Raw genomic sequence first — 26026 nt, forward strand, 5'->3', positions numbered from 1 at the left:
AATTTCTTCTTACAAAGCAACAAAGAAAGAAAACGAAGGACCTTCCCCTTCAAATTTGGATTGTCTGCAAATTTATAGTATTGTTAGTATGAGCTACAGGATTTAAGGCAGCAGCCACAGGCCTGATGGAAAGTAGATTCTTATTTACATGTTTTCCATCCTCTCAAACTTAAAAAATGCTCTTAAAAGCTATAAAACAAAATCTATATTATAGCAAATTTCGGATATAGCTTAGTCAATAAGACACCACTTACCATTCCAAATACCTATCATCACCCCATAATTGTTAGACTCAAATGGAAAAAAATATATATATTGAAATGACAAAATTTCCAACTTAATCATATAAACAAAGTTCAACCTGTTTTGAGGTAGATCAAAGTGGCCTGTACATACAAAATTTTGTCATAGAGAAATTCTACAAAACTTCTTATCAACTGTAACTAAAAACCTCAGCAAGCAAAATTTAATGCCTTGGACATTTCCTGTCCATTTTATTTCTATCCTATCAAACTTGAGAATGCAGAGAAATGAATAGAGGGAAAGGCTAAAAGAATTTCACCGTGCCTGAAATGTTAATGGGAGGGTTGATTTCAACAAGAGTTGCTTTGCCTTCCGATACTAACTGTGGTAAGGCGTTAGCTTCTTTGGCTGCAACCCCTTCTCTAGTCCATAATGTTACATGGGGCCACTCATTTTTGGAAATCACTCTTTCATTCTCAATGCTGCCAAGGCGGGCTTCAAAGGCTGCCATTTTATCTGAGAAAAGTAGGGCTGTCAGCTCGACTGGAACTTCTTTGTTTTCGAAGATGCCATAGTCAGCTACACCCTTAACACCATGGCTTCTCTTGTGTGCGAGTGTGACGTGAGCCCCTTTAAGTGTATAGTCCTTGTAGTGTTCTTTAAGGAATGCTTCAACACGGGGATTTTTCTTGCCCAACTGTACAATAATGGTGGAAAATATAAGGATTCACATAGTGAGATTTGTCTCGTGCATATGATGAGAATACATATAAATAATGGATACAAATTTAAATGATATTGTTCTATGTGCTTAATTTCATGATAATGGAGCAGATCAATAAATAAATTGCAAATTGCACCATGACTTAATCCCCTGATGTCTGTCCAAAGCAGTAAACAAAATTTAAGCAGTAAAAGTCTAAGCATATGTCAAGTTTTAACCAGAAAATTTTCAATATATTTTTCTATGACAGACTATTCTTTTTCCTCCCACATTATCTTTATCCACTCTGTTTCAGTAATAGACTATGCAACTGTGCAAGGTACTTCAAATAACATGCAATGGTCTGTTAGAAAACGGGAGGATGCTTTAGAAGCTAATTTAGCAAACTTTACTGAAAGGGAAGTACAGAAAATTAAATATACTATAACCTATCAGCTTGAGTTTTTGGATTTAGTTGAAGTTGGACAAGATATTATAGAAGAGAAGTCTTCTGTTCATAATCAATCGTTGGGTCTTGAACAATTTCCAAATGAGTGAAAGGGAGTGTTAAGAATGTGTATATATAAAAGACTTAACTATACCATAACCTATGAGCTAGTTTAAGCTTTGAGGGCTCTGATGGTTTTTTAAGAAAATAAACTAGTAAGTTCATGTCAAAAAAATATCCATGAACCAACTGGTGGTGGGAGCCGGAGTGGCTCATACACATATTCACTTACAGTGCCAAGAAGATTTTGGATCTCCTGAACAGGGAGATTGACAGCAGCAAACACTATGGCCCCAGACTTCCTCCTCTCTGTAATAGGGCTTTTAAAGTCGCCTTTTGAAATCTTCTTTAATTGCTCCAAGACATCTTGAACAGCAAACTCAAATGGAACCTGAGTAATTAACATTGATTATTTTATTAAGGTCTTGATCAAAAAATGGTTAACTTAGAAACTAGCGTTGCCAAAACTTGCACCTTTAGGTCCATGATACCCATTCTACTTCAGTTTTTCAATTTTTTAAAAGATGAGCATTGTTTTTATTTTTATTTTTATTTTTATTTTATTTAATGGTTGATGAAATATTAGTAAGAGAAAAAAACCTATAGCCAAGGCAAAACAGAATTAACTTCCAAAGTTCAAATTTTGAGGTGTTTGAAATTTAGCCGAAATTTCCAAAACACTTTATACGTGAATAAGGTCATCAAACAATCGTTTAACTCAAAAAGAGAATAAAATAAAAGTTTTTTAAAGCTTTCGTTTGATTTTGATACAAACTAAATTGAGTTTGAAGCATGGACAAAAATTTTGATCTTTTAAAGAGAAGTAAAATGCACCTGAATAGCATTGAGATACTCAGTGTTACCAAACAAAGTTTCTCGCAATTGCTTTTCCCATTTGGTCCATTCTTTCGCATAGGAACCTTTGGTGGAATCCACCCTGCAAAAGATTCCAGACAAATGCATAAGAGGTGGCTGACAAGAAAACATATTGCACATTATCTATTGATATTCCTATGCTAGAAACTTCCAGTCAACAAAGCTAATGTAAGGTATCTCCTTACAATGTATTGATACATCAAAAATGGAAACAGCCCTAAGGCTTTACAAGACTAACAGCCTATGAACGACTCTCTGCAAGAAACTTCTTGAAAACCAAAAGCATGAAAATGAAAACAGCCAAACTTTTCCATACTCCTCTCGCCCTGAGTTAACAACTAAATGGTCCCCTCATCCCTCCTCCTGAAAGAATGGACCCCCCTCATCCCTCCTCCTGACGCAACAGACTCGTCTCCCCCTCACTTACTATCTTACCCTTACTCTTCTTCCTCTGATATTGGTGTACATTATTGGTGGCCTAACAGTTAAACAATAACAATAACATCTATAAATACTTGAACAAGCCACCAACCTTCCATGTCTACTAGTATGGAGCTTATACAGGCTTAATCCTTCCTCTAAGATAGTCTTCAAATTATTTGGTAAAGGATTCCTGCAGTCCAAGTACAGAAAAATATTAGATCTACAAACTGCAAAGACATTCTCAGTATTTTGCATTGAAAAAAAAAAAAAAAAAGAGCACTGCAATTTGTCATATAAACTTTAATCTATAAAATAAAGATGCTAGTTACACTGATTTAAGATAGATCATTAAAGAAAAATGGCTCAGGGTGGAAACCTTTTTCGAGCAAAGACCACATGTAAAAAATATGAGTAAATTTTACTCTCTTATGAAATTTCTAGAAAATAGGTTGCCTTTTCATGGTATAGATTTTGATTCCCTCTTTAATTTTAATTTGTTATTTTGTTTAAAAACAATAATTGGAAATGAGAAGACGAAACCAAAGGGAAAAAAAAACTGCAAAAGGATTTAAATAATGGAAAAGAAAAATAATCATAATAACTATTCATCATTAAGACAAGTAAAGGGTGAAACTTCAAAAAAATTCTAACATATAGGGACGTAGAAATAATGAAAAATAAGGCCAGTGCTGAGGATGAGTTCTTATACCTATCAGATTTCAGCAATGGAATCTTAACCAAAGACCCAAAACGATCAATAAGCTCACCTTCAAACTCTCTGCGACTCTGAAAAGCATTAGAGAAAAATAATCAAGATACTAAAAGTGAAACCCCGCATGAAATGGAGCAATGAGAAATGTTCACACCTTGCCCTCATAAAGGTGATAAAACATTAGTAGGACATAGCCTGCATTAGGGGATGCCTTGTCGAGATTTCCCTTCAGAATTACGGATCATTAGTAAAATCATTAGAAAGAGAACAACCTAATCAATGATGAATGAGGCACTTCTACAGTTTGAAATATCAACATAGAGCGCATACTGGATGGTTAACTCTTTGCAGCACACGGAACATGAAGACAGCCAGTGCGTCAAGAGAGAAGGGGTTAGAATCAGTTCCTGCACATTCAGGAACAATAAATGATAACTATTCTGTGAAATGTTGATGGTAAGTAACCAAAACAACAGTTTCCGGCAAAGGCATGTTATGATGTCAATAGGCACAATCCCCTTTAAACAACACAAGATTCGCAACATAATCTACATACAACAGAATTTTGAGCATAACCTCCCCAATGCCATGAAGAAAACACTATTGTAAGAGACGATGAGTTGGAAGCTGTGGCTTTGCTAGAGACAATTATTGTGTTTTCTTCCAGATTCATTCCTTATTTTCTCAACTTTCCTATATATTCAGATCAGTCATGCTCTCCATAATTTCCTTTTATTTCTTGAGCATAATTAGGTATGGCAGCCTCAGGTATCTTCTCTTTTCTTTTTCTTCACGGTTTATATGTGTCTGCAAGCATGTAGATGCGTACAGTTGCAAGAAAAGCCAACCTTTAACGCATCACTAATTTTCTTTCAACTTTTTTCCTTTATTATCATTAATTTCTCTCCAACATTTACTCCCCCCTGTTTTCTATTCCACAACAAAGCATTTTCAAACAGCATCATCTCTGATTATACCACAGCATATTTTTATTTTAATTCATATTTATAATTTAGACGTTAACAAAATTTAGTAGGAAGTCCTCAAAAAGCATGCAGAACTGTCTAAGAGGCTGGAAACTTATTAAACCAGAACCAGAACCACCAAATTATTTATGATTCATATGAATCATTTCTCAGTTCTCCTCACAAGTTCAAGTTCAATTGCCTGAATTGCATCCAGGTTTAAAATCAACTTTTTTCAAAAACCATCCCCATCAAATTTTCTAGAAGGAAATTGTTGATTTCATTGGTGAATGAGAAAAGCCATCAGTATCACAATATTAATATAGTCCATGAACTTGCTGTTGATAAAGCAAGTTTCAAACGACTAAAAATTTAAAAGAAAACTTGTCCCCACATATCATGAGACAAGGAATTGAATGTTATAAGCATCCAAATGATAATAACCTTCAGAATCAGGTACAACTGGAACTGCAGAGGCTCTAGTGCTACGACACATATCTTCAATCTGCACAAATTTAGCAGTTCCTTGTAAGGAGTTTAATAGAAACATAGAGTTCAAAAACAGAACATCCTCAGAAACTAACACGATCTTTTGGCCTCTCCCATCAAAAAATAGATGGGGCTCTTTCCGAAAATAGGCGCAATAGCAACGTACTACTAGAAAATGCTCATCTATTTTAAAAGGAATACAAAATATAGCAGAAAATAAGACATTCGATCATGATTGACATATCCTGTGTTTAAACAATCAATTCTATAAGAAAGTAAAGCAACAAATATATTCAAATGTCAAAATGAAAAAAGTTAACTACGTTGTAACATATGCTAACTTCAATCGAGTGGAGAGCTTTTTAAAATTCCTTTAACAAAATGTGATATTTAAGTTGTAATAAAAGTGGACTATCAAGAAAATTCTGAAATAGATTCAATTATCCTATTCCAAGGTGCAGATTTGATTGCAAGGACTAAGGTCCATCAGGTTGAAGATGTGATAAAAGTGGTCTTATCAGGTTCATCCACAAGCTGTAAATATGAAATAGGTATAACATCAATAGTGACTAAATGTTTGAACATAGCACCAAAATGGACAATAAATAATTATGAAATGCAATATGCTAATGAAGAAATGGTCCAGTTACATGCACCGAAGAAGTTCTGTGAATTAATTGGACCATTCCTAGCCATATATCAAATACCAAGTTTGATAACAGCCTTAATAAGTTTCTTCTGAAGGATTAAGATGACAAGAAAAGAACCAACGAATATCCTTCAACATTAAAATCAAATGCTATCCCCACAAGTTACATATCACTGGAATATTTGTACTGTAGGCCACAGAGAAACAAGGAACTTGAGTATTACAAGCAGCAACTAGAACATTCTAAGACTCGTCCTACTTTCTTCTGGTATATTTTTTAATAATCTGAAGTATTATTTCCAAATAAAAAGTTAATAGTAGAGATAGAGACAAAATGCTAAAATACTGTGCAATATCTGAAGCAAGGGAATTGAATTAGTAACCAAATTATCTGATAGAAGAGGCTAACATTGGACACTTCATTTTATATTCCTCCTGCTCTGTTCACTGAATCAATGTTTACTATTTAGGGTCAAGAACAAGAACATTACTTGTCTCCACACTTCTTCATTTGGTGCATTTTTGTCTGCAAGCATTATGGAGTATGGTTTTCTCCTACGCTCGTCAGCAACCTTCTGCCAATATCTTCCTGTACATATTAAATATATAAGAAACAAGTTAAATTATTCAAAATTATGTCTAATACTCTTAATCAAGCATTTTCAGCATTAGAAAAATGCAATCTCCCAACAGCAATTACATTCTTCCAAATCCAAAAAGCGCATGTCCATATTTTCAAAGCAATATATATTCTCACTAGCTTCAAGAACGAAAAGCAAGCTTAGATTGACCAAAGCAATTAGGAAGTTAGAATGAACTACAAATTAAACACCTTGAGAAGGCCCAAAAACCCAATCCTGGAACCTGTGGGCTATACATTTTTCTCTCAACAAGAAAAAACTCAAACTTCCAAAGGCTAAGAAGCGTCATTAAAAAAATAATAATATTTTTTTAAAAAAAAAAATGAACTTTATTTTGAACTGGTAGAAACATTTACAACCTTCTAACAACTTAACTTCCCTTGTTACAAATTGGAGAAACGTTTCTATACCCTTTAATTGGGTCCCCCTTTTGTATCTCATTGGATCATTTCATTCAAAAAAAAAAAAAAAAATCTATCAAACTCGAGAAAGATAAAATACAAACCCTACTGTAAAAATCTATCCAAACTCTTCGAACTCTTCATTTAGCTTTTCAATAATCTTCAATGCTTCTTACTAATTAAGCTTGCATGCTTTCTGGAGTTGACCACTAGAAAGAATTATACTTACAACTCAGCAGAGCATTTTTCAAATAGAAAGAAAGGCTCTGTGAAGACAATTAATGCCAAAAGAGTAACAACCTATTTGCCATGGGATTAAAGTAAAGGCTTACTCTTAGTGAGAGTTGTTCTTCCTTCCTTTATTTCTTTCTTTTTTGGTTGTGTGTGTGTGCACATTGGGGGAACATCTGAAATTGCTAGCGTAGAATCTGTGAAGAGTCAAGGAATTCAAATAATACCTTTAATCAGGTCACCCATTAGAGTATTGACTGGTCGATCATCTCCAAGTGCTCCTGGAGCATTCAGTATCTCTCTGCAAAGAGCAGACTTTGCACAGCCTGGAATTCCTGTAAATTGAGGTTCAAAGCAACATATAAAAGTGAACTATAAAAAATTTATAACCAGAGAAATTGGTTAAACCATAAAAAAATGATACATGATACACTAGACAATATCTATGTATTTCATAAATCGTACCAAGCTAAAATTAACTGAATGCAAAAAAAATGTGTAATGCATCTGAGGGTCACCTCAAGATCCAAAACAACAGCATCTTGTAAGAGTCAAAATGCAATAAAAATAGCTACCAAAGAATTTCCACATCGAAACAATAAATTTATTTGTAAACCTCAATATGATACAGTGTAACAACTGAACTTTTGTAGCTTTATAATTGGAGGATGTGGGAAAATGACAACCAACAATAAATGTACTCATTTAGCTCAAACTGCATTCAACCCATACTTTAATGTCTTCACTTGAAGTGATTAAATATTGTTGAAACGTCAATGGGTAGAATAGTTCTCTTAATTCTTTTACCACAAATTAAAAGTACTAGACAGCATACCCATACAACTGTTATATGCTTAAGAAAAGTCCAAATGCAAATGGACATGGCTACAAGAAGAACTAGGTTCAGGCAGCCTTATCTAAAACATGACAAAAATACACACTCTTAAATCTCCAATTGATCGAAAAGCTTAAGCTAATAGGTAAAGTTAAATTTAATATTATATCTACCACTCTCCCTCACTTGTGGGCTTGAAATATGTAGAAGACCCAACAAGTGGAAATCAATATTAATTGGAGAAGAAATAGTATTGTAGGGGTTTGAACACAAGACCTTCTAGATCACCTGCTCTAATACAATCTTAAATCACCAATTGACTCAAAAGCTTAAATTGATGAGTGAAGGTAAATTTAATATTATATCATCTAACACACTACATATAATTATGGAAGTATGAAGTTCCTCCACCAAGATAATCCATAATCCTTACCTAGCTAACTAAATTTGGACATGAAAAACTCGACCACAAAAATCTTCACAACATTGGAAATAAACAAAGCCTAGCCAATTAGCCAAATAATAACCTGGAAAAAACACGATTAAACCCTCCGCTTTTGGCACAGCATCCTTCCCAGAGAGCATTGGACTTGATGGTGCTGCCTCCTGCTCCTTCTGAAGATCACCCTCTTCGTCCATTCCTTCCTCGACAATGGCCAAGAAATCTTCTGCTTTAACTAAATTTCCAGCAGATCCAATAAGAGCCTGATTCTGAGGACTGCGTTTAGCATACTGTTCAAGAAAAGGTTCCGCTTCACTAAGATAGGTAGCCGATGACAACTGTTTATTTCCATACTTCCTCCTCAAGTATACAGCCCTATCATGTTAAAAGTATATCATCAACTTCGTTATTTTTCCCTGTGAAGTACCTACAATTCTAGTGGAACAAGAAAGCAGCCCAAGAACCAATAATTGTATACTTACCATTCATCAAGCATCTTGCTGAGCTCCCTTTGTTTTCCGGCTGATGTACCCCACAACTTCATTTGCCTACATTATTAAAATAAAGTATACAGAAGAGAAAACAACACACGTTCACAAGTAATACTAATGTAATAATGAGTGGTTAGACAAAATACAGTAATGCACTAAGGAAATTCCAAGTCCTCTTCAACATTTTTAAACTCTTACTATTAATTTCAATTCAAATTTCTCAAATATCAGCACAAGAACTTAAAGAAAGAATTGGGAAAAGTTTTACAAGAGGAGCATCATCGATTAGTCCATGAATGGAAGTTTTATTTGCCTCATCCCCAAGATTAGGTCAAAGATTTTAGACCTATTAGCCTTATCATTATCCTTTATAACATCATTGTTAAGCTTCTGGCCCGAATGACTTAGGGAAACTCTCCATAGACCCTTGGAATATCAATGAGCGTCTGTGGTATGTAGAAAAATTATGGATAAAATCCTCATTGTGAACAAGACTATTATAGATTATAAGAACGTGAAGTTGGAGGGTCTTATATTTAAGATCAATTTTGTGAAAGCCTATGATCTAATGGATTTTTTCTTTTGGGATGTATTGTTGGGAAAGAAAAGGCCTTGGGTAGAAATGAAGATCTTGGATGTGGATTTGCCTTAAAACTACAATCTGTCTCCATTTTGAACAATGGTAAACTTATTCCCCCTTCTCTGTAGTATATAGCATCTTGGATGCAGAGTTTGATGAATGGGCTGCTCTCTTGATGAAGCTTCAATCTTTTTAGGCCAAATAACAGGGATGATGTGAATTTGTTGATGCTGGAAAATGATGGCTCCTTTTCCATTAAGTCCTTTTCTCCTAAGCTAATTGTGAAACATGCAGCTTTGAATTGGCAAAATTCTAATCTTATATGGAAAGCTTCATGTCCTAAGAAGGTGAAGGTTAAATTGTTGATATTCTCTTTTGAGAGGCTGAATACTGTAGAATCCAAAGAATTATCCGAAATTCTGCCCTTTCTCCCAATTAATGTGTTCTTTGTATAAACATTGAGGAATCTTTTAGTTTACGTACCTTCCTTCTTTTGCACTTTGTTATTTGCTGGGGTGGTTGTTCAATTTGCTCATTTTACCGTGGTGTTAGGCCCAACAAAGCTTTAGATGGTTCTTCACTCAGTTTTTTGCCCATACCAAAATCCTTTGGTCAAATGCAGTCTTTGCCCTCCTTTGGAGGATCTGGTCTGAAAGAAATACTAGAACTTTTTATGGTCAAGAAACTAACGGTGACATCTTTTGGGATTTGGTTACTTCTTTTCTTTTTCCTGGTCTTCTAAATTCTTTTATACTTATAGCTAACTCATATTTGCACCAGTTGGGCTTCTTTTTATAACATGTTGGTGTGTAGTGATACCCCATCTCCCCTCTTTTTGTATGTTTCCTCTTGATAATGAAAGTACGTTTCTCATGGAAAAAAAATGTTTGCACAAGAGACCTCATACTTAATGATGAATAACACAATTCTAGAAGCAATGATCTGGAAAAGAAAAAAAGATTTCCATGTTTGCAACTTGGTTGTGTATTTGAACTGAGTGGAGGAGTGAAGGACAGTAGCCCCATCCATCCACTTGCACCATGCATAAAGTTATTAGTCTACAATTTCCCTCCCTCAACTATAGATTCATTTCTAAATTTACGTGTATGGCATGCCCATCCTCATCAAATCAATTAATCATACCTCAAGTAATAGGCCTTGTATGCAGCTGGACCTTCTTTGAAGAGAATTGACAAGCCATTACGAATCAAAAAAGTCCGCAGCTAAGAGAGAAATATAAATAGTTCAGACTACTCAATTAAGCAATTTGTTAATAGCAATCCCAACAAAAAGTACACCTAAACAATTCATTTTTTAATTCAGTCTCCATATTCATCCAATTCCAACCTAAACCCTAGAACATGCAGTGCTCTGAGACTTGTTGATTCAATATCTCAGATTTCAGACCTCATGGTTCTTGATTAAATCAAAGAGCCTTGTAACCACTACACTCAACTAAAATTAGCATTACTACATCAATCGATTAGGATTTAAGAATTAAAAATGGAAGGCTTGTGATGTTTACAGTTTACATCATGACCCAAAAGGATGGCCCACCAATGGCCAATATCTATTGAACCGTATATTATTTTCCAAAAAGGTGGGGGTTGGGGGGGTTGGAACCACATCATGGACAACAAAACTGGCCCAATATGAAATGCACCTGGAAGGAACAAAAGAAAAAGAACCTACAAGAAAGTCCTGCTCTTGTATGAGGTAAACTATTTACTTCTTATGCTTTTAAGATAACTTAAACTAGGCAAATTAAATCAAAAATACCTTATATGTAAGAAATTTCAGTTTTATCATCAGATTTGCATCTTCATCAGCAAATCCATCTCTTCCTAAGGTTCCATTGCCTTCAATCTCCATCAAATTGTTTTTACTTTTCACTAATTCAGCCTTGTCCTTGTTTTCTTTGAATAAATTGATGTCAACAAAAAAGCCTGGGAACACATGAAATTGTGAGCAAGAAGTCTGCTATACAGTTCAGAACAGTCGAAAAGCTCGATACAGCATATCTTATTTCTCTTCTTTTCTTTTTTCTTCTTAATGAAACAAATTTTTACTAAAGAGGATGAAGATGTTACAATAGAAGCTAGCTTGGAGAGTTTACAGAGTGCAGATGAGGAAAGAGGAAATTGGGAAACACTTACGACAGACTAAGTAAAAAAATATAAATTGATCCCTACATACATCATAAATATTTATTCTATTATTTCCTCCAAAGTTTCCCAAAAATAAATTCAACTATAAACTCCACCCACATATACATTATCAAACAGCCTCATAAACCCATCTATATTGATATGAAATTTGTCCCAAAAGTCTTATCTCTTCATCCATGGTTCCCTATGACGAGCAACCAAACGTTTGAAAGAAGTCATGTTTTCTTTAAACGGAAACAAAACTTTTCGTTGATGAAATGAAAAGAGGCTAAGGCTTAAAATACAATGATACATAAAAAGCAAGATAATGCAAATAAACCAAAAAGCCCAATGTTGGACATGCCCAGAAAGTCTGAAAGAAGTCACTCCAAACAGTTCTCGCGAATTCCCAGCTCTAAAGAATGTGCTCCAATTTTCCCCCGCATTCCGACAGAGAATGCAGAAAAGCGGACCAACTTACAAGCCAAACTAAAGTGTTATATATTCCATGTAAAACTTGCAAGGTAAAGAACTTAACTTTCCTTGGAATCTTAATCCTCCAGAGAGCAAAAAGACCAACTCACATGAGGGAGAAGGATCAAGAAGGCTACCAAAAAAAAACGAGTTACACGAAAATTCCTCCTAAGGATTGGGAATCCACACCCTGACATCCTTTCTCCCTTGTCTAAAGACAACCCCCTCAAGCACGACCAAAAGAGAGGCCACATCCCTTGCTTTCCTATTCTTCCTCTTAATGCCAAGATGATTAAGATAAACAAAGTTAAAATCCTCTTCCATTAATATGGTGTGAGTAAATCATTGAAAATTTGAAGACAAATTCCCAAATGAGAATGTGCTGATTTGATTAAATTTAAATCCTCGACAATAGTGTTCTCTATCCGCTGTTTATGTTGAGTAGTCTTGCAATGATATTTATGATTACTGAATCACCACAGAATCCAAAAGATTAAGTTGATAGGTTAATCTTTGTTAGTTGATGATTGAAAATTTCTTCTTATTTTCTCTGGAAGGTGCTATTAGTCGGTTTGTTGGAGGAAGCTGGTCTCTTCTTTGATTCTGGAACTTCATCAATCATTTTTTTAGCTGGCCCTTCTTTAAATTCAGGCTCAATCTTTGTGAGCTTTGTAGTAGAAGCTTGTTTTCTAAGTGTTTCGGGTTTGTTCAAGTTATAGTCTTATCACATTGTTCTCTATCTAAGCACTTTGCTGAATATTCATCTTCAGATGTGCATTCAATTGGAATGTTTTTAATTCTTCCTCAGAGCTTTAGAGTAATTTGGTTCTATCCTTGTATTGGCAAGTTTGAAGTTTTTCCTTTTTATTTCCAGTCAGGTACTTTGAGCATTAGACTCATTCTTTATGCAGTCAAATGCTCTACTCTACCATTGAGCTAAGGACCTAAAATTCATTATTTCAATGAAAAGTCTAGTTTTCATTTCAAATATATATATATGTCCAAGGTTATCAACATCAATTGATAAGAATATGGAATTACAACGGTTCTAAGAAACCACCTCTTGCTCTATGATATTATGTTAAATCACCACTAACAAAAGTCTAAGTGGAGGGGTTACAACAAATTTAATTTTTTATCATTGCTTTAATTGTGATAATTGGAGAGTATTTTCGTAAATTTAAAGTTTTTAGTTCTTTACAGGCTACTTTACAAACTTTCAAGGTTATATTCATATATCTTTAACTTTCAACATTATGTCTAATAAATCTATCAAGGGCCTATTTGATATGCAATCAAGATTTTGTTTAACTTTTTCAGATTCAATGCATCAGATGGATTCAACGAATATCTATTTAGTAGATTTGTTTTTTTACAATGGTTGAATTTCGTGATCCATATAGTAGAAATTCAAAAACCAATTCTTTTAAGTTTCTAGTGCATAAAAATTTTGAATTTTACATTGAAGTGCAAAATTACATTAAAAAAAATAAATATAGTGTTTAATTTTTTTTAATATCCATGAGTGTCCGGGCCAGCTTACGCAAGATAGAGTATTTCATATTATAAACTCGTTTTACTTTTGTTAAAATAAAATATGTACACTATAATATAAATTATATGATTTTGTAAAATATTAATCCTACATAATTTATAACCAAAAAATGTGTTCATTAAATTAATAAATAATATTTGAGATTTAATTTAATATTTAGTGGGTAAGTAAAGCTATTTTTGTTGTCTATAAATATATTATGAAACACATTTTGAATAATTGTCCAAATTAGAATCCAATCTTCAAATTTGCTACTGAACACATCCAAAAACATTGGAAACATGAAAATACAACTTTGTTTTTCATTGAGTCCTTGTTTTCAAATTTATGTTACCAAATCACAAATCAAACACACTCTAAGCTTTCAAGGTTGTGTCAAATAGGTCTCTAAGCTTTTGAATTCAGACTGAATAAGTCTCTAAAGTTTTAGAACTATAAAAGTACTATTAGATCTATGGATTTTCAATTTTGTAATTTTGTCAAACTTGTCACTGTCATATTTGAAATTTTTAAAAATTCAGGGAATTATTAGACACAAAATTCACCAACACTAACCTTTCAATTTTGTTTTTAATAGGTTTGTGACATATACAATTCCAAATTTGATAGAGACCTATTACTATTAGATACAAAATTGAGAGTTTAGAATCTTAGTAGAATTCTTTAAAGTTCAAGAAGTTATAACTATAAAGCATAGCCCTAAAAGTTCAAAAAGACTACACTTATAACTTAGGCCTATTTCAATTGCTCTACGTTTCTTACTTTTCTTTTGTCTACCACACCGGTAGGCTTTTTCTTCTTGATCTTTTAAGAAACGTTTCTATCTTTTATGAAAATTTTGTTTGGGTTCAATTTTTTCCCTGCTCACAATAGCAACTAATAATAAACAAAACAAACCAGAGTAAAACATTAGATCTAGGAATCATGATCATCATCTAGAAAAGTGTGAAGACTGAAGAGAATGCCTAAAATACTTTGAATAAAGGTAGTTGAAATCTAAAGATAAAGGAAGTAACATTATGAAAGGTTGGCTATTACCTCGATATAATGGCCACAAACCTGGCTTGTGCCTGAAACACGTTCAACACATTTGGCACAATTAATAAAAACATGACAGTAGCTCAACAATACCAACAGAACAATTATTTTGCACGCTGGAAATGAAAATAAAGTGCATGTCTCAAGCAGTACCTCATTTCTTTTTGATATCGCCGAAAAGCAGAGTCGCTGTGAACATGAATGACCATTTTATAGAAAAGGTTGTCATTTGATATGGAACCAACTTTGTGGAAATTATGATAGCATTTGAAGGCAGCTGGAAGTCGTTTTTCTCTCATTAGACGAATCATTTCCTGGGCAGATTTGAAGTACTTCATGATCAATTCATTTCGATGCTAATAAAGAAGGTAGCATGTCCAACGAAATCAATAATTTATGAAAACAGAGGAAGAGGGAATGATGTTTCATTTCCACCAAAAAAAAATCTTCAAAAGGAATTTCAAAATAACCAACACGTGAAACAGTGGTAGGGAAAACAGTTCTCGAATGATCTTGGAGCAGATGAAGCAACATTTGTATTAAAAGAAAACACAAATACAGATAAAAATTCATTTTCCTAACATGAAGTGACGACTAACCTGCAATTTGGAGGTTGAAAAATCAGCTGGGTTGGCTTGTAAGAATTTTGATAAAACAGATCTGTCTGCATTTCTTGAGTGGGAATCACCGTACCAGTCAGAATGGTCAGGGCAAAATGCACTACCAACGTTTTGAAGAAGTGCTTTTATTTGCTGCAATTGTATTTTACAGAAGCAGAGATAAGAGTAAAAAAACGATGCCTAACAGGTGAATCATTCCATTTCTGTTCCAGTGAGATGCAAAGTGAAAAATCAACATACAAAACCATCATATTTCATGCCAAGGAATTTTTGTTACCTGTTTTTCATCTGACCTATTTGCAGCACAAATTTCCCTTAGGCTCGGTCCTAAATCAAGTCCACCTAAGACAAAACAGGGTATACAAAAAAAAAAAATGAAGGTTGCCAATGGAAAAGGATTAAAAGAAAATAACGGTAGCAAAACCATACCTACTTCGTTGTCTGGCAGAGCAGGAAAGTCTTCCAATACTTTCTCCATGTGTTTTGAACTCTCATGGCTCACTATACGGGCCACAAGACCCTCAAGAATTTCACCCTGCACTTTTATATGATCTTTTGTGCCTGCACCAATTCCAGTTGACAATCATCATCAACTTCTCAACTGATTTAACAAAAGTGAGAGAACACTGCAGGGTCCATCAAAATGAGAAGATTATAATTTATAAGTAACACGCAAGAAAGTAGGAACAACTTGTTAACGTTCGTAGCTGCAAGTCATGGAATAATAGAACAGGCGTAAGGCAAAGAGACCTATCCATTGAATGAATTTGTTCAATGGGATAGCGTATTAACTTTGACAAAAGGACTCAAAAGAAAACAGGATGAATAGGAATACAAATTGGAAAGAGGATAACATGCCACCCTGACTACTAAAAATTTAAACCGACAAAAGCTATACCTGGTACAGATATTTCTGCAACTTCATCAAGAGCCTTACATACTGAAGTAGCAGTTCCTTCTTCACATAGGGCATCAAATGCAGCAAAAAAAGATGTTGCCGACTTCCTTCAGAAGTTAGAAAAGAAAAGGATCATGAGCCAGAAGATAGTTGTTTAACATTAACATACAGGAAGTAGTAGACACTACAAGATTTAAGAAAATGTAAAATTCACATTATTTTCAAAGTAGACCGTCCGAGTTTAAAAGAGAAATCACTTGAGCACTCAAGTCATATAATCAAATCAAAATCAAAATAAAACCTGCATGAAAGTAAACAAAAGTAGAGAAGTAGCTACATGCAAGAAACACTTGGAGCTCTGGATGATACACACATTTAATAAAGCACTAAATGCTAATGACGAATAAAATAACTCTCAGACAATTCATTGCTGCCAAATAAGTCTTAAAAGACCTTCAGTCACTTTTTTGGGACAAAAAAAAAAGGATGAAGCACAGGTTAATGTAGCATTTCAATGTCAAAAATCTGAGAAGCATGGAAGGTTTTACGAGTTCGGCAACTGTGAAGATATCGTCACTTTTTTTAAAACAGAATCCTTAATCTAATTTTCCATGTCGTGCAAAAATTAGAAATTACATGACATCTATATATATATATATATATATATATTAAAAACAAGTCTTCAAATGAAAGAAAGAATGTGAATGAGTTGTAGAGACTCGGAAAAAATTTGTTCATACCAAGAAAATTAAATGAAGTTATGGACCATCACCTGCTTGAGAATAACCAAACATGATTAGTTGGTAAGCGCCATTTTCTACAAAAAGCTATTATTTCTGCAGTTGAATAGAACTTTGGCTTTCCCTTGCCCAGTTCTGTAACTGCTGTAACTACCACTGCACAAAATGAAAGAGCGCACTACTTAAAACCTAATGCAATATACTGAGAAAGAAGCGCAATATAAAAATAATATTAACTTCAATGGAAACACAACTGACTAATGTTGAAAAAAGTAACCATAAGTTTGATTGGAGGGCAGGAAGAATGTCAAGAGAAATATTATATATAAAAACTCAAACATCAAATAGAACAGCTTAATTATTGAAAATCTATAAAAAAAGGACGCTCAAGTAAAGACTTACTCCAGTTTCAAATCATCAGTCATACAAAAGATAACTAAAAGGAATCAAGGGAAAAAATCTTGAGTGAGATTCCATCCCTATCAAAGGAAAGATTGTTCATACAATTCCTTCTGGCACTCCCTCTTAATTAAATCCAAAAACAATCAGTACAAGTTGAATATATTAAGATTTTGGAGCTCCTTCTGAATTTAAAACGAAAGAGTAATAAATTAAAAGTTCAAATTTTTTAAAGGAAACAAAACAATTAAACATTCTAAATTGATATTACCATAATCCTCCCGTGGTCGCTGGCCATGATCTCCCAAAACAGCAGTTACTAACTCCATTGATATGGACATGCGGTTACTCTAAAAGAAGAAAGGTAGCAAGATATTTGAGTGCTGCCAGGAGATGTGAAATGACAAAACAAATATAAACATATTCAAGATTCTCATAGCATTTTATTTTTCATGGAAAGCCATCCTTTAGGCTTTAATAGAGAAAAATGGAAGAAACAAAAGGATGTAAAGGGAAAAAAGCCACATCAAAAAGAACCAAACATAAAACTTGTACAATATAAACAAAAATGGGGCACCAATCAACAAGAAGGCATAAAAAAGATGCAAGGAACAAGGCTAAAAACTTTAGACATACAAAATCATTATTTTTCTAATGTTAACAATACCTCAAGGAAATCATTGAATTCTGCCTGCTTTTTTGCTGCTGCAGCTCCCCAAGCCTCTTGAAACATCCTTCCCAGAACAAAGACACCAACAGCAGTGTAGCTGAAAGTGGAATTTTATTCAGAAAAGCTTCGAAAACGTGGTGAAATAGTATGGAAACAGTAACAAGTTCCAAAAAGAAGTCTGAATAAATGACATCCTACTCTTCTAATACTAAAAAATACAAATGAAATAATAATGACGGAAATGATATTGAAGGTGAAATAGAATGGAAACAGTAACAAGTTCCAAAAAGAAGTCTGAATATATGACATCCTCCTATTCTAATACTAAAAAATACAAATGAAATAATAATGATGGAAATGATATTGAAGGTAGTGGGGGCAGAACAGTTATATGCAATGACCATTTGTAAATATCCGTATTCAAGAAAAAATACCATGAGTACCACTTCAAATTCAATTCCTTACTGGCTTTATCAAAATGGATTTAGGAAAATCAGCATACAATACACCTTCAAAAAAAGAATTAAAAAGAAAAGGCATATATTGTCATACATATTCCCGAAGCTGTTTTTTGCATATGCTCCACCTTCATGGCCAGCGTACATAAACAAAGACCCTGAGTGTTTTAGTGAAACCTGTAGAAATTTCCAAGTTGAATAACCTAATAACAGCTTATAGAATTCAGAACACAATCAACATACTTTTACCCTTAGACACAATAACCAGAGAGTATAAGCAATGAAGAACTAAGGCAGGGGGGTATGAAATTTTTCACAGAAATATATCAATTTATCATGAAATGAGTAGTATCAAAGCATAAAAATTCAAAAAACCTTGTAGAAGAAAGGTAGTATGGGCCCACTTTTGCAGTATCAAAGCATAAAAATTCAAAAAATGGGTAGTCACCAAAAGAACACCCAAATTGAATCAACGTCCATATTGTTCAATATACTTCTACTTCGAAACTAATACGCCATCGTTGAAGGTTTAAAATCCACAATGTGGGAGTGAATGACATTAAATACTACATAGTAACTCCATCATAAATGGAACATTAAACACCATAAACATTCAAGCATTCTTGACAAAAAAATGCAGGTAAATCTCTATACCTCCAATGTAGCCAAACCTTTCGATACCATCTCTATCATCCTTGTTCTAATCTGACATAAAATCATATACACATTAAACATATTACCAGGAAACAAAATTCTCAAATCATTGACAATGAAATAAATATCAATCTAATAAAATAAATAAACAGTTAAATCTAATCACCTTATCAAAACTTATAAGTTTAAAATTGCCCCAGAATGACCATATAACCTTCTTTGTTTTCCATAAAGGAAAGGTTTATTAAATATGGTGGCATGATGCACGCTTCACAAAGATAAAGGTCCAATAGAAGCCAAAAGAAAAGTAAAAGGTTCACAAGAGAATTTTCCCCATCCATTTATCCACAAAAAAAATGAGAAACCATGCTCCCATTTTTCTAAACGACTACAAAAGGGAAAACAAAGGGTAGACAAGATGGTTTATTAAAAGGAGCCATGAAACTAACTATACAAAAAAGGTTTCCAACTCAAAATAATAAGACTTTGCATGTAATTACAAGATTCCTTAGAAACTGACACCCAAAATAGAAGCATTAAACGTAGCGATTGGCCAAACCTCCTCCCAAGATCTCTCCATATCTCTAAAACTCTATTATTTCTCTCAGTCCAAAGCCCCAAAAGCTGTGAAGAAACCAACCTAACACAAATAGGCGCATGCAAAAGAAGCTCCTGGCTAATGATGGGAGGTCTACTTGGTCTAATTGCAAGGTAAGTAATGGTTAGATAGGTTTCTGCTTTATAGAAGGTGGACGGATTCCTTTTTTGGAGGTAGACTTCAAGCCAAGGTTCACCTCTAACCAATTGTCAGTTTGCTTGGTCTCAGGTGCTCCTAAGTGGGGACCTGCTCATTTATGTTTGAGATTATATCTTTAAGGCCTCCTTACCTTCCTGGTTGTCAGTGGGAAGGTTCTTGGTTCTTGGTTCTTGGTAAGTTGTGGTCCCAAGGGACTCCCTAAAAACTTGGATTAGGTCTTTGGGGATATCAGATTAAGAAACAAGATCTCCTGGGAAGAATGAAATTCTTAGATGGGCTTGAAGAAGCTAGGCCTTCAAGTGAAGTTCTTAGGTAGGACTTGGAGAGGTCGGCTTTCTGCTGCCCTAGTGCAAGAAACACATCAAAATAGTCTGACAAAGAGGACCCTCATGCCAAAATCCAATCCAAGGTAATTAACTCTTCCATGCATAATCTGCCAAACAAAAAACTTAGATTTCTTGGGAATTTTTAGCCTCCACACAGAGGAAAAGATAGAGTCACTTGACGAACAGGAGCTAGCGAGACAATAACAAAGCCATGACAGTATTGTTTCCCTAATCATCAACAGGTGGTGGAAACCCAAGGAAGTCGAAGATGGACTCAACAGGATGAAGCCCATACTTGGTAAAAATAAGCTTGTGCCATAAGGTGTCATAATCATGATGAATTTGCATAAGTCATTTAGCCAACAAGGCCTTGTTTCTCGCTCTTACATTGCCTATGACTAATCCTAGGTCCAACGGCCTAGATAACACCTCCAAATTAATGAGATGTGAGACTTTCCTCTTGTCAAACCTTAAAAATAAATTTCTAAAAAATTATTATTATTATTTTAAAAAAATAAAAAAATAAAATAAAATAAACCCTTTCCTACAAGAAATCCCTCATCAACTTCTCCAAAATCTTGCTAAACACACTGGGGATTCTGAATAGGTACATAAAATAGGTTGCCGCTAAGGCCAAACTGAATAAGGGTAAGTCTCTAAAGCTCCTAGAACTATGACTTGGGGAAAGACCTAAATAGGAAAGGCACCGAACTATTTTATTAGTAGATCTTATTTGTTTTTTTTCATTTTTTTTTTTTTTTAAGAAAAGGATATGAAATTTTTCATTAAGGAAATTAAAAGAGACTTAATGCTCAGAGATACAAGAAGAAACGAAAAGGAATAAACCAGAGAAATAACAATATAGAAACATGAAACAAAGAAAATTATCAAGAAACAAAGATACAACACTTCAGAGTGTCCTAAAAGAAATCCATCAACGATAAATATCTTGAATTGTAAGCCCGTCAAAAGATTTGGAGAGACAGCACCAAGAGGCTGCTTTAAATGGACTGAATCAAACCAAACAATAGGACTTTGGGAAGAACTTTTGAAGATACATTGATTTCTTTCAAACCATAGTTTGGAAAGCAAGACCCTTACTGCATTAACCCAAAGCAAATAAGCTTGTGAAGTCCATCTAATGCTACAAAAAAGCCGAAGAACGTTCCCCTTCAGAGTCTTTGAGAAAAGCAAACAAATATTGAAGAGATCAAATAAAAGCCTCCAGCAATGTTGAGCATATGAACACTCAAAGAAGATGTGGTTGAGAGATTCCTCATCCTTCATTTTAAAAGGAAGCAAGACTTTTCATTGATAAAATGAAAAGAGACTAATGCTCAAAAATACACGATACCAAAAAGAATAGAAGAGTAATAAGATAATAGAGACAATATAAAACTTAAATGGAGAAAAGAAAAATATTTAAATACAAGCAAATGTCTTGAATATGATAATTAGCATAAAGCTTTTATGAAGAATGCCAAAAAGAGTCTAGAAGACGAGTAGAACCCAAAAGATCCATCCATCGAAATGGAATGCCTTGAAAAATCTTCTGTATGCACTGTGGACCAAACACAAGGGGCATAGAGGGAGAAATCCAAATACCAAAGCTTAGAAGCGGGGCAATGAAGCATAAGTTTTCCAAACAAACTACCCAAAAAAGAATACTATAAGTGGTATCACACAGAGATAATAACACTCAAGTCTGAAAAATGCTTCAAAGATGTGTTATTGATTTGAAGAGTTGAGTTTAAATACTAAACTCTCTTACAACCTAAGCTTCCAAAAGTTACCAACGGTAACTAAAGAAAGACAAGATTATAAAAACAAGAAGTTGAATAACCAATTAACTAACTACAAGGACATCAAGATTTGGCTAAAACACTTAACCAAAAGGCAGAATATAAACTACAGCTGTGAGAATATTATAAAATACATCAACAGGGCTTGAAACAATATAGCAATATCCAAAAGGCCTGCAACTTCGGTGATAATATTAAGTTAAACAAACCTAGTGCTGAACTCCTAAGGCTGTAGCGAACTTAGGCCCACCAAGAAAAGTTAAAGTCCCCCCAAAAGACCGAGGTTCAAGACAATAGGATGAATTCCAGGCGAAGAAATGAGATATTCCTCATCCTTAAAACATATAAAACAGACCGAGGGCCTAAGCCATAGAGACGTATTCTTCCTTTGAAAAATTTCATTTGAATTAAGACTTCCGTTAAGCAATATCCAAACAATAATATAATTTCCTTGGAGCTTTTTGACTTCCATAATGATTTGAACAGACCATTGGGCATCAAAGAAGAAGAAGCCAAAAGATTCGAGAGAGACTGAAAATAGTGAAATTTCCAAGAATAAACCTGATGATAAATCCCAACAAGAACTAACAGCCACATTTGTTAGCGGGGAGATATTAAAAAGCCTTGGGAACCAGGATTTTGAAGGAACACCAATGACCCAAAGATGATGGTCAAGAGATTCAAAAGAAGTACACAACCACAAGCATGCACCTAGAAACACATACCTAGACAAGCCAATGACATGGTGAATGGGTAAAATATCTTGGAGGCAGAATAATCTCAAGCTAACAAATGAGCTAAAAGTAAATAATTCTGTGTAAGAAAGCAAATCCAGAGTCCAAGTGTAACTTCAAAAAGAAACACATTGAATAAAGAAATACCTCCTGATCCGACTTCTCATTCTCAAATTTAGGGTAGAACGTAGCTCTTATTTGTGCCCGTGTGTAAGTAGAATTATCCACAGTAAACTTTTCAATCTGATTGCCCTTGAATAATTGACTCAAGCCAACGGCGCCGTTCTGTGCTGCCAGTTCAGCGTTGCTCCCTTTGTTTTCGGTTGACGTTCCATTGGTAGGTGCTTTTTCACCTTCAACCTCTGCAGCCCCACTAGTTGTTCCATACGCTTTTGGTTTCCAAACTGCTCTATGGGCAAGCCCAGGGGTGACCTGATTTGTCAGCTGGGCATTTCCAAACTGCGCACTAGAAGTAAGAACATGAGGTTGATCATTTTCAGTGACCCTCAATTTACCGAGTGCATTAGTAACAACTTCAGCAGCAGCCTCTGACTCTGTAGAATTTCTATCAACCTTTGCCTTCTCTTTCCACTTCTGTTCTCTACGGCCACCCTTTCGCTGCAAATCAAGATCAAACTCAACATAGATAATCCCAAAGATAAAATTATAATTACATGTTATCGATACCTTGAGACATAAGCAGTACAATTGAAGTGTCTCATATATGGTAAGCGTATTTAAAAATTAAAAACAAAAACAAAAACCCAATTAGCACCGCATCCTTTTTACATGCCAGCATTGTAAAAACATTCATCATCAAGCGTCGAGAAGAGATAACAAATAACAAATTCAAAGCCCATCCATCTTCAACATCAACAGAAAACAGATTACCGCATTCAAAACGGAACAGTTATGAACATCAAAAGCATTAATGAAAACAAATTGAGATACCCAGATACAAAAATGGACATCTCATCACAAGCACATAAATTCACAACCCAAAAACATCAATGCTGCACCAAATTCATCAAAGAAAAAAAATGGGTACCTGATTGTAAGGCATGATGAATCGAGAATCACGAGAAAGGGGGAAAGGGGAGGAAGTTAAAGGTGCGAGAGTGAGAGAGCGTGGTAAGATAAAGTGGGAAAGAGGGTGGCAAATGAAGGGGAAGGCCCTGTAATTGAAGGCCGAAGGCGCATACAAACGAGGGTGAGGAAGAGTTATAGCGCAGAAAATTCTCTGCGACGCCGACATTCAAGTGTAAGCGCTATATGAATATCGTTATAGAGAGAGAAAGTCGAAGACTGCAGAGAAGTGAGAGCTCCTTCCACACGGCTTTCGCCAAGGCTTGGTGTGGTGTCATTGTAACGAAATTTCGGGACTTGAGGCTTTTATAAAATGGGGAAAATTGCATAAGTCACCCAAGCGGTTGGATAATCACTCCCATAGTACTAAATATATGTAGACATTTCGATATTTCCTTATATTTCTATACGTTTGTAATCCACACGACGATTAATCAATATTTTTATTATATAGTAACAAGAACATAAAAATGTAAGCAGCAAAATATCACTAATATAATATAAATAGTAGATGCGTTAACTTAATAAAATATTTATTAATTAATTTAAATTTGTTTAAACTTATTATTTTTTATAAATTTTCTAGAAATATTCATATTTTCATCGAAATTTCCATAAAATTAGCATTGTGATATATTTATCGACATCGATTTTATAGGATTTCAAATCCGAATAAATTTGAAATCATTTTGTGTGTTTGGAATGAATAAGAATGTATGATTTAAAAATCAAAATGATTTGAAAATCATGTTTTTTATCCAAAATATTTTCAAGTAAAATACGTTTGATTTGACAATATTTCAAATTAAAATGGTCTTTATGAGATGATAAAATATGGCAAAATTCATACCAAGAATCGGTTCACGTAGAAATGGACGTATTAACTCATGTAAAAGTACGCGTAGAATACCAAAGGGCGTTATTCATGTTCAAGTAAGTTTCAACAATACAATTGTGACTGTTACAGATGTACGGGGTCGGGTAATTTCTTGGTCCTCTGCCGGTACGTGTGGATTCAAAGGTTTGATTCCAAATTTGCTCTCTGCCAAAATAGAGTAGACTACAAAGAAAAAAAAAATTGATTACGACAATAGACCTTGACGTGAGAAGGAGATAGAAAAATGAGGTGAGTTGATGGCCAACAATGACAACGATGAAGATCAATAATATGAAAAAAGAGACAGGAGGATTTGAAGGGATCAAATCCCAACGGAAGCGATTGATCGTCTTGCCTTTAATTGTTGATTTGAATTACATAATACAGACAAGTAATAAACAAAGAATTAAACATGCATTTTTCTTATTCTATAAATAATACGGAGATGTACAAAACTTATCCTTAAAGACTAATTCTTTGATAAATACACCAGAAAGTTTCTCCAACGAATGAAGGCACCACCATTGAATCTTCTCCGTTATTCTTCGTCAAGGACTTGGTTTATGGAAATCACCTTTTGAAATATTAGGGAAAGAAAATGTTTTGCGTAGAAACAATTTCTCTATTGTATAAGAATATTAAAAGAGTGAGAAAGTTCAAAAAGAGAGATTCTTTCTTATCTTTTCAAAGATGGAGAGAGTTATTGCATAGCATGAGAGAGGGGAGTTAATTTTCCTATCATATATTTAATCGATATTATATTTTAATTATATTCAAATGCATTTTCCTTTCATAATCTATAGTTTTAATGTGTATCACAATCATATTAAATTTAACCTATAGTTTTAATATGAATCTTATTCATATTGTTTAATATTTGAATATTATTCAAATATATTATTCTCTCGTACTATATAGTTTAATTTTGAATCTCATTTAAAATTAACTTTAATATAGTGTACCTATATACATTATATTAATTAGATCACATATAATTAACATATATTCCCTTATAATTTGAACAATTTAAATTTTTCCAAAACTAATCAATCATTGTTTTACCCTTAGCGAGCTAGTAGCAGGACCTAATGGACCTACAAATTAGAAACTCCGATGATTCGAGATGAATTAATTAAACTCTTTAATTAAATTAATCGACATTCATTAACTATGGATTACTCCACTAAAGACCCATAGTTTCACTCTTCTCATTATATAATATTTATGTGTCCATGGATATAATCATTACAGTAAGTTGATCTTTTACAAGTCTTTCATAATTACAGTTAAGTGAAATTACCATTTTACCATTGTAATTATCTCTCGTTCCTTAAGTTTTATTGATTCTTTAATGAACAGCCTGCTTATGGTCCTACTATTAGAAAAAAAAATATTCTCGAGCCAATGAGAATGAGGGACCTCGTTGTTCAAAACCCACGGTCAACATATAAGAGAACAACCTATCTATTTACCCTTAAGTCAGAAAGGAGTGAATTCTATTTTGTGTAGCTATGTTCTTAGCTCACTACTCAGTTTTTGTTCCCAAAATGGTAAGCTTATTAAGTCGGTGACACGAGCCATTCTCACCCATACAAGTCAAAG

General features: G+C 34.1%; 1 protein-coding gene across 2 annotated transcripts; it reads right to left on the bottom strand.

The window, feature by feature from the left end:
* Positions 1-283: 283 nt before the first annotated feature.
* On the bottom strand, positions 284-23716 carry LOC120082898 (tRNA ligase 1). 2 transcript variants are annotated; one of them, XM_039038295.1, is made up of 27 exons: positions 23510-23716; positions 22609-23079; positions 18843-18893; positions 18283-18365; positions 17728-17827; positions 17332-17410; positions 16694-16817; positions 15922-16028; positions 15453-15584; positions 15301-15365; positions 15003-15155; positions 14557-14717; positions 14404-14435; positions 10969-11135; positions 10333-10412; positions 8601-8666; positions 8204-8493; positions 7069-7176; positions 6060-6157; positions 4875-4935; positions 3796-3872; positions 3620-3691; positions 3463-3539; positions 2863-2943; positions 2289-2391; positions 1687-1845; positions 284-940 (listed from the first exon to the last, which is right to left on the bottom strand). In XM_039038295.1, the coding sequence occupies exons 1-27, from the start codon at positions 23714-23716 to the stop codon at positions 548-550; spliced, it is 3597 nt and encodes a 1198-aa protein (XP_038894223.1). In that variant the 3' UTR covers positions 284-547. The 2 variants fall into 2 exon arrangements, with proteins under 2 accessions (XP_038894223.1, XP_038894224.1); XM_039038296.1 differs by lacking the exon at positions 23510-23716 and having other exon boundaries at positions 18843-18888; positions 22609-22774.
* Positions 23717-26026: the final 2310 nt, after the last annotated feature.

The sequence above is a fragment of the Benincasa hispida genome, chromosome 8, assembly GCF_009727055.1.
Source record: "Benincasa hispida cultivar B227 chromosome 8, ASM972705v1, whole genome shotgun sequence".
In the NCBI taxonomy this organism is placed as follows: Eukaryota; Viridiplantae; Streptophyta; class Magnoliopsida; order Cucurbitales; family Cucurbitaceae; genus Benincasa; species Benincasa hispida.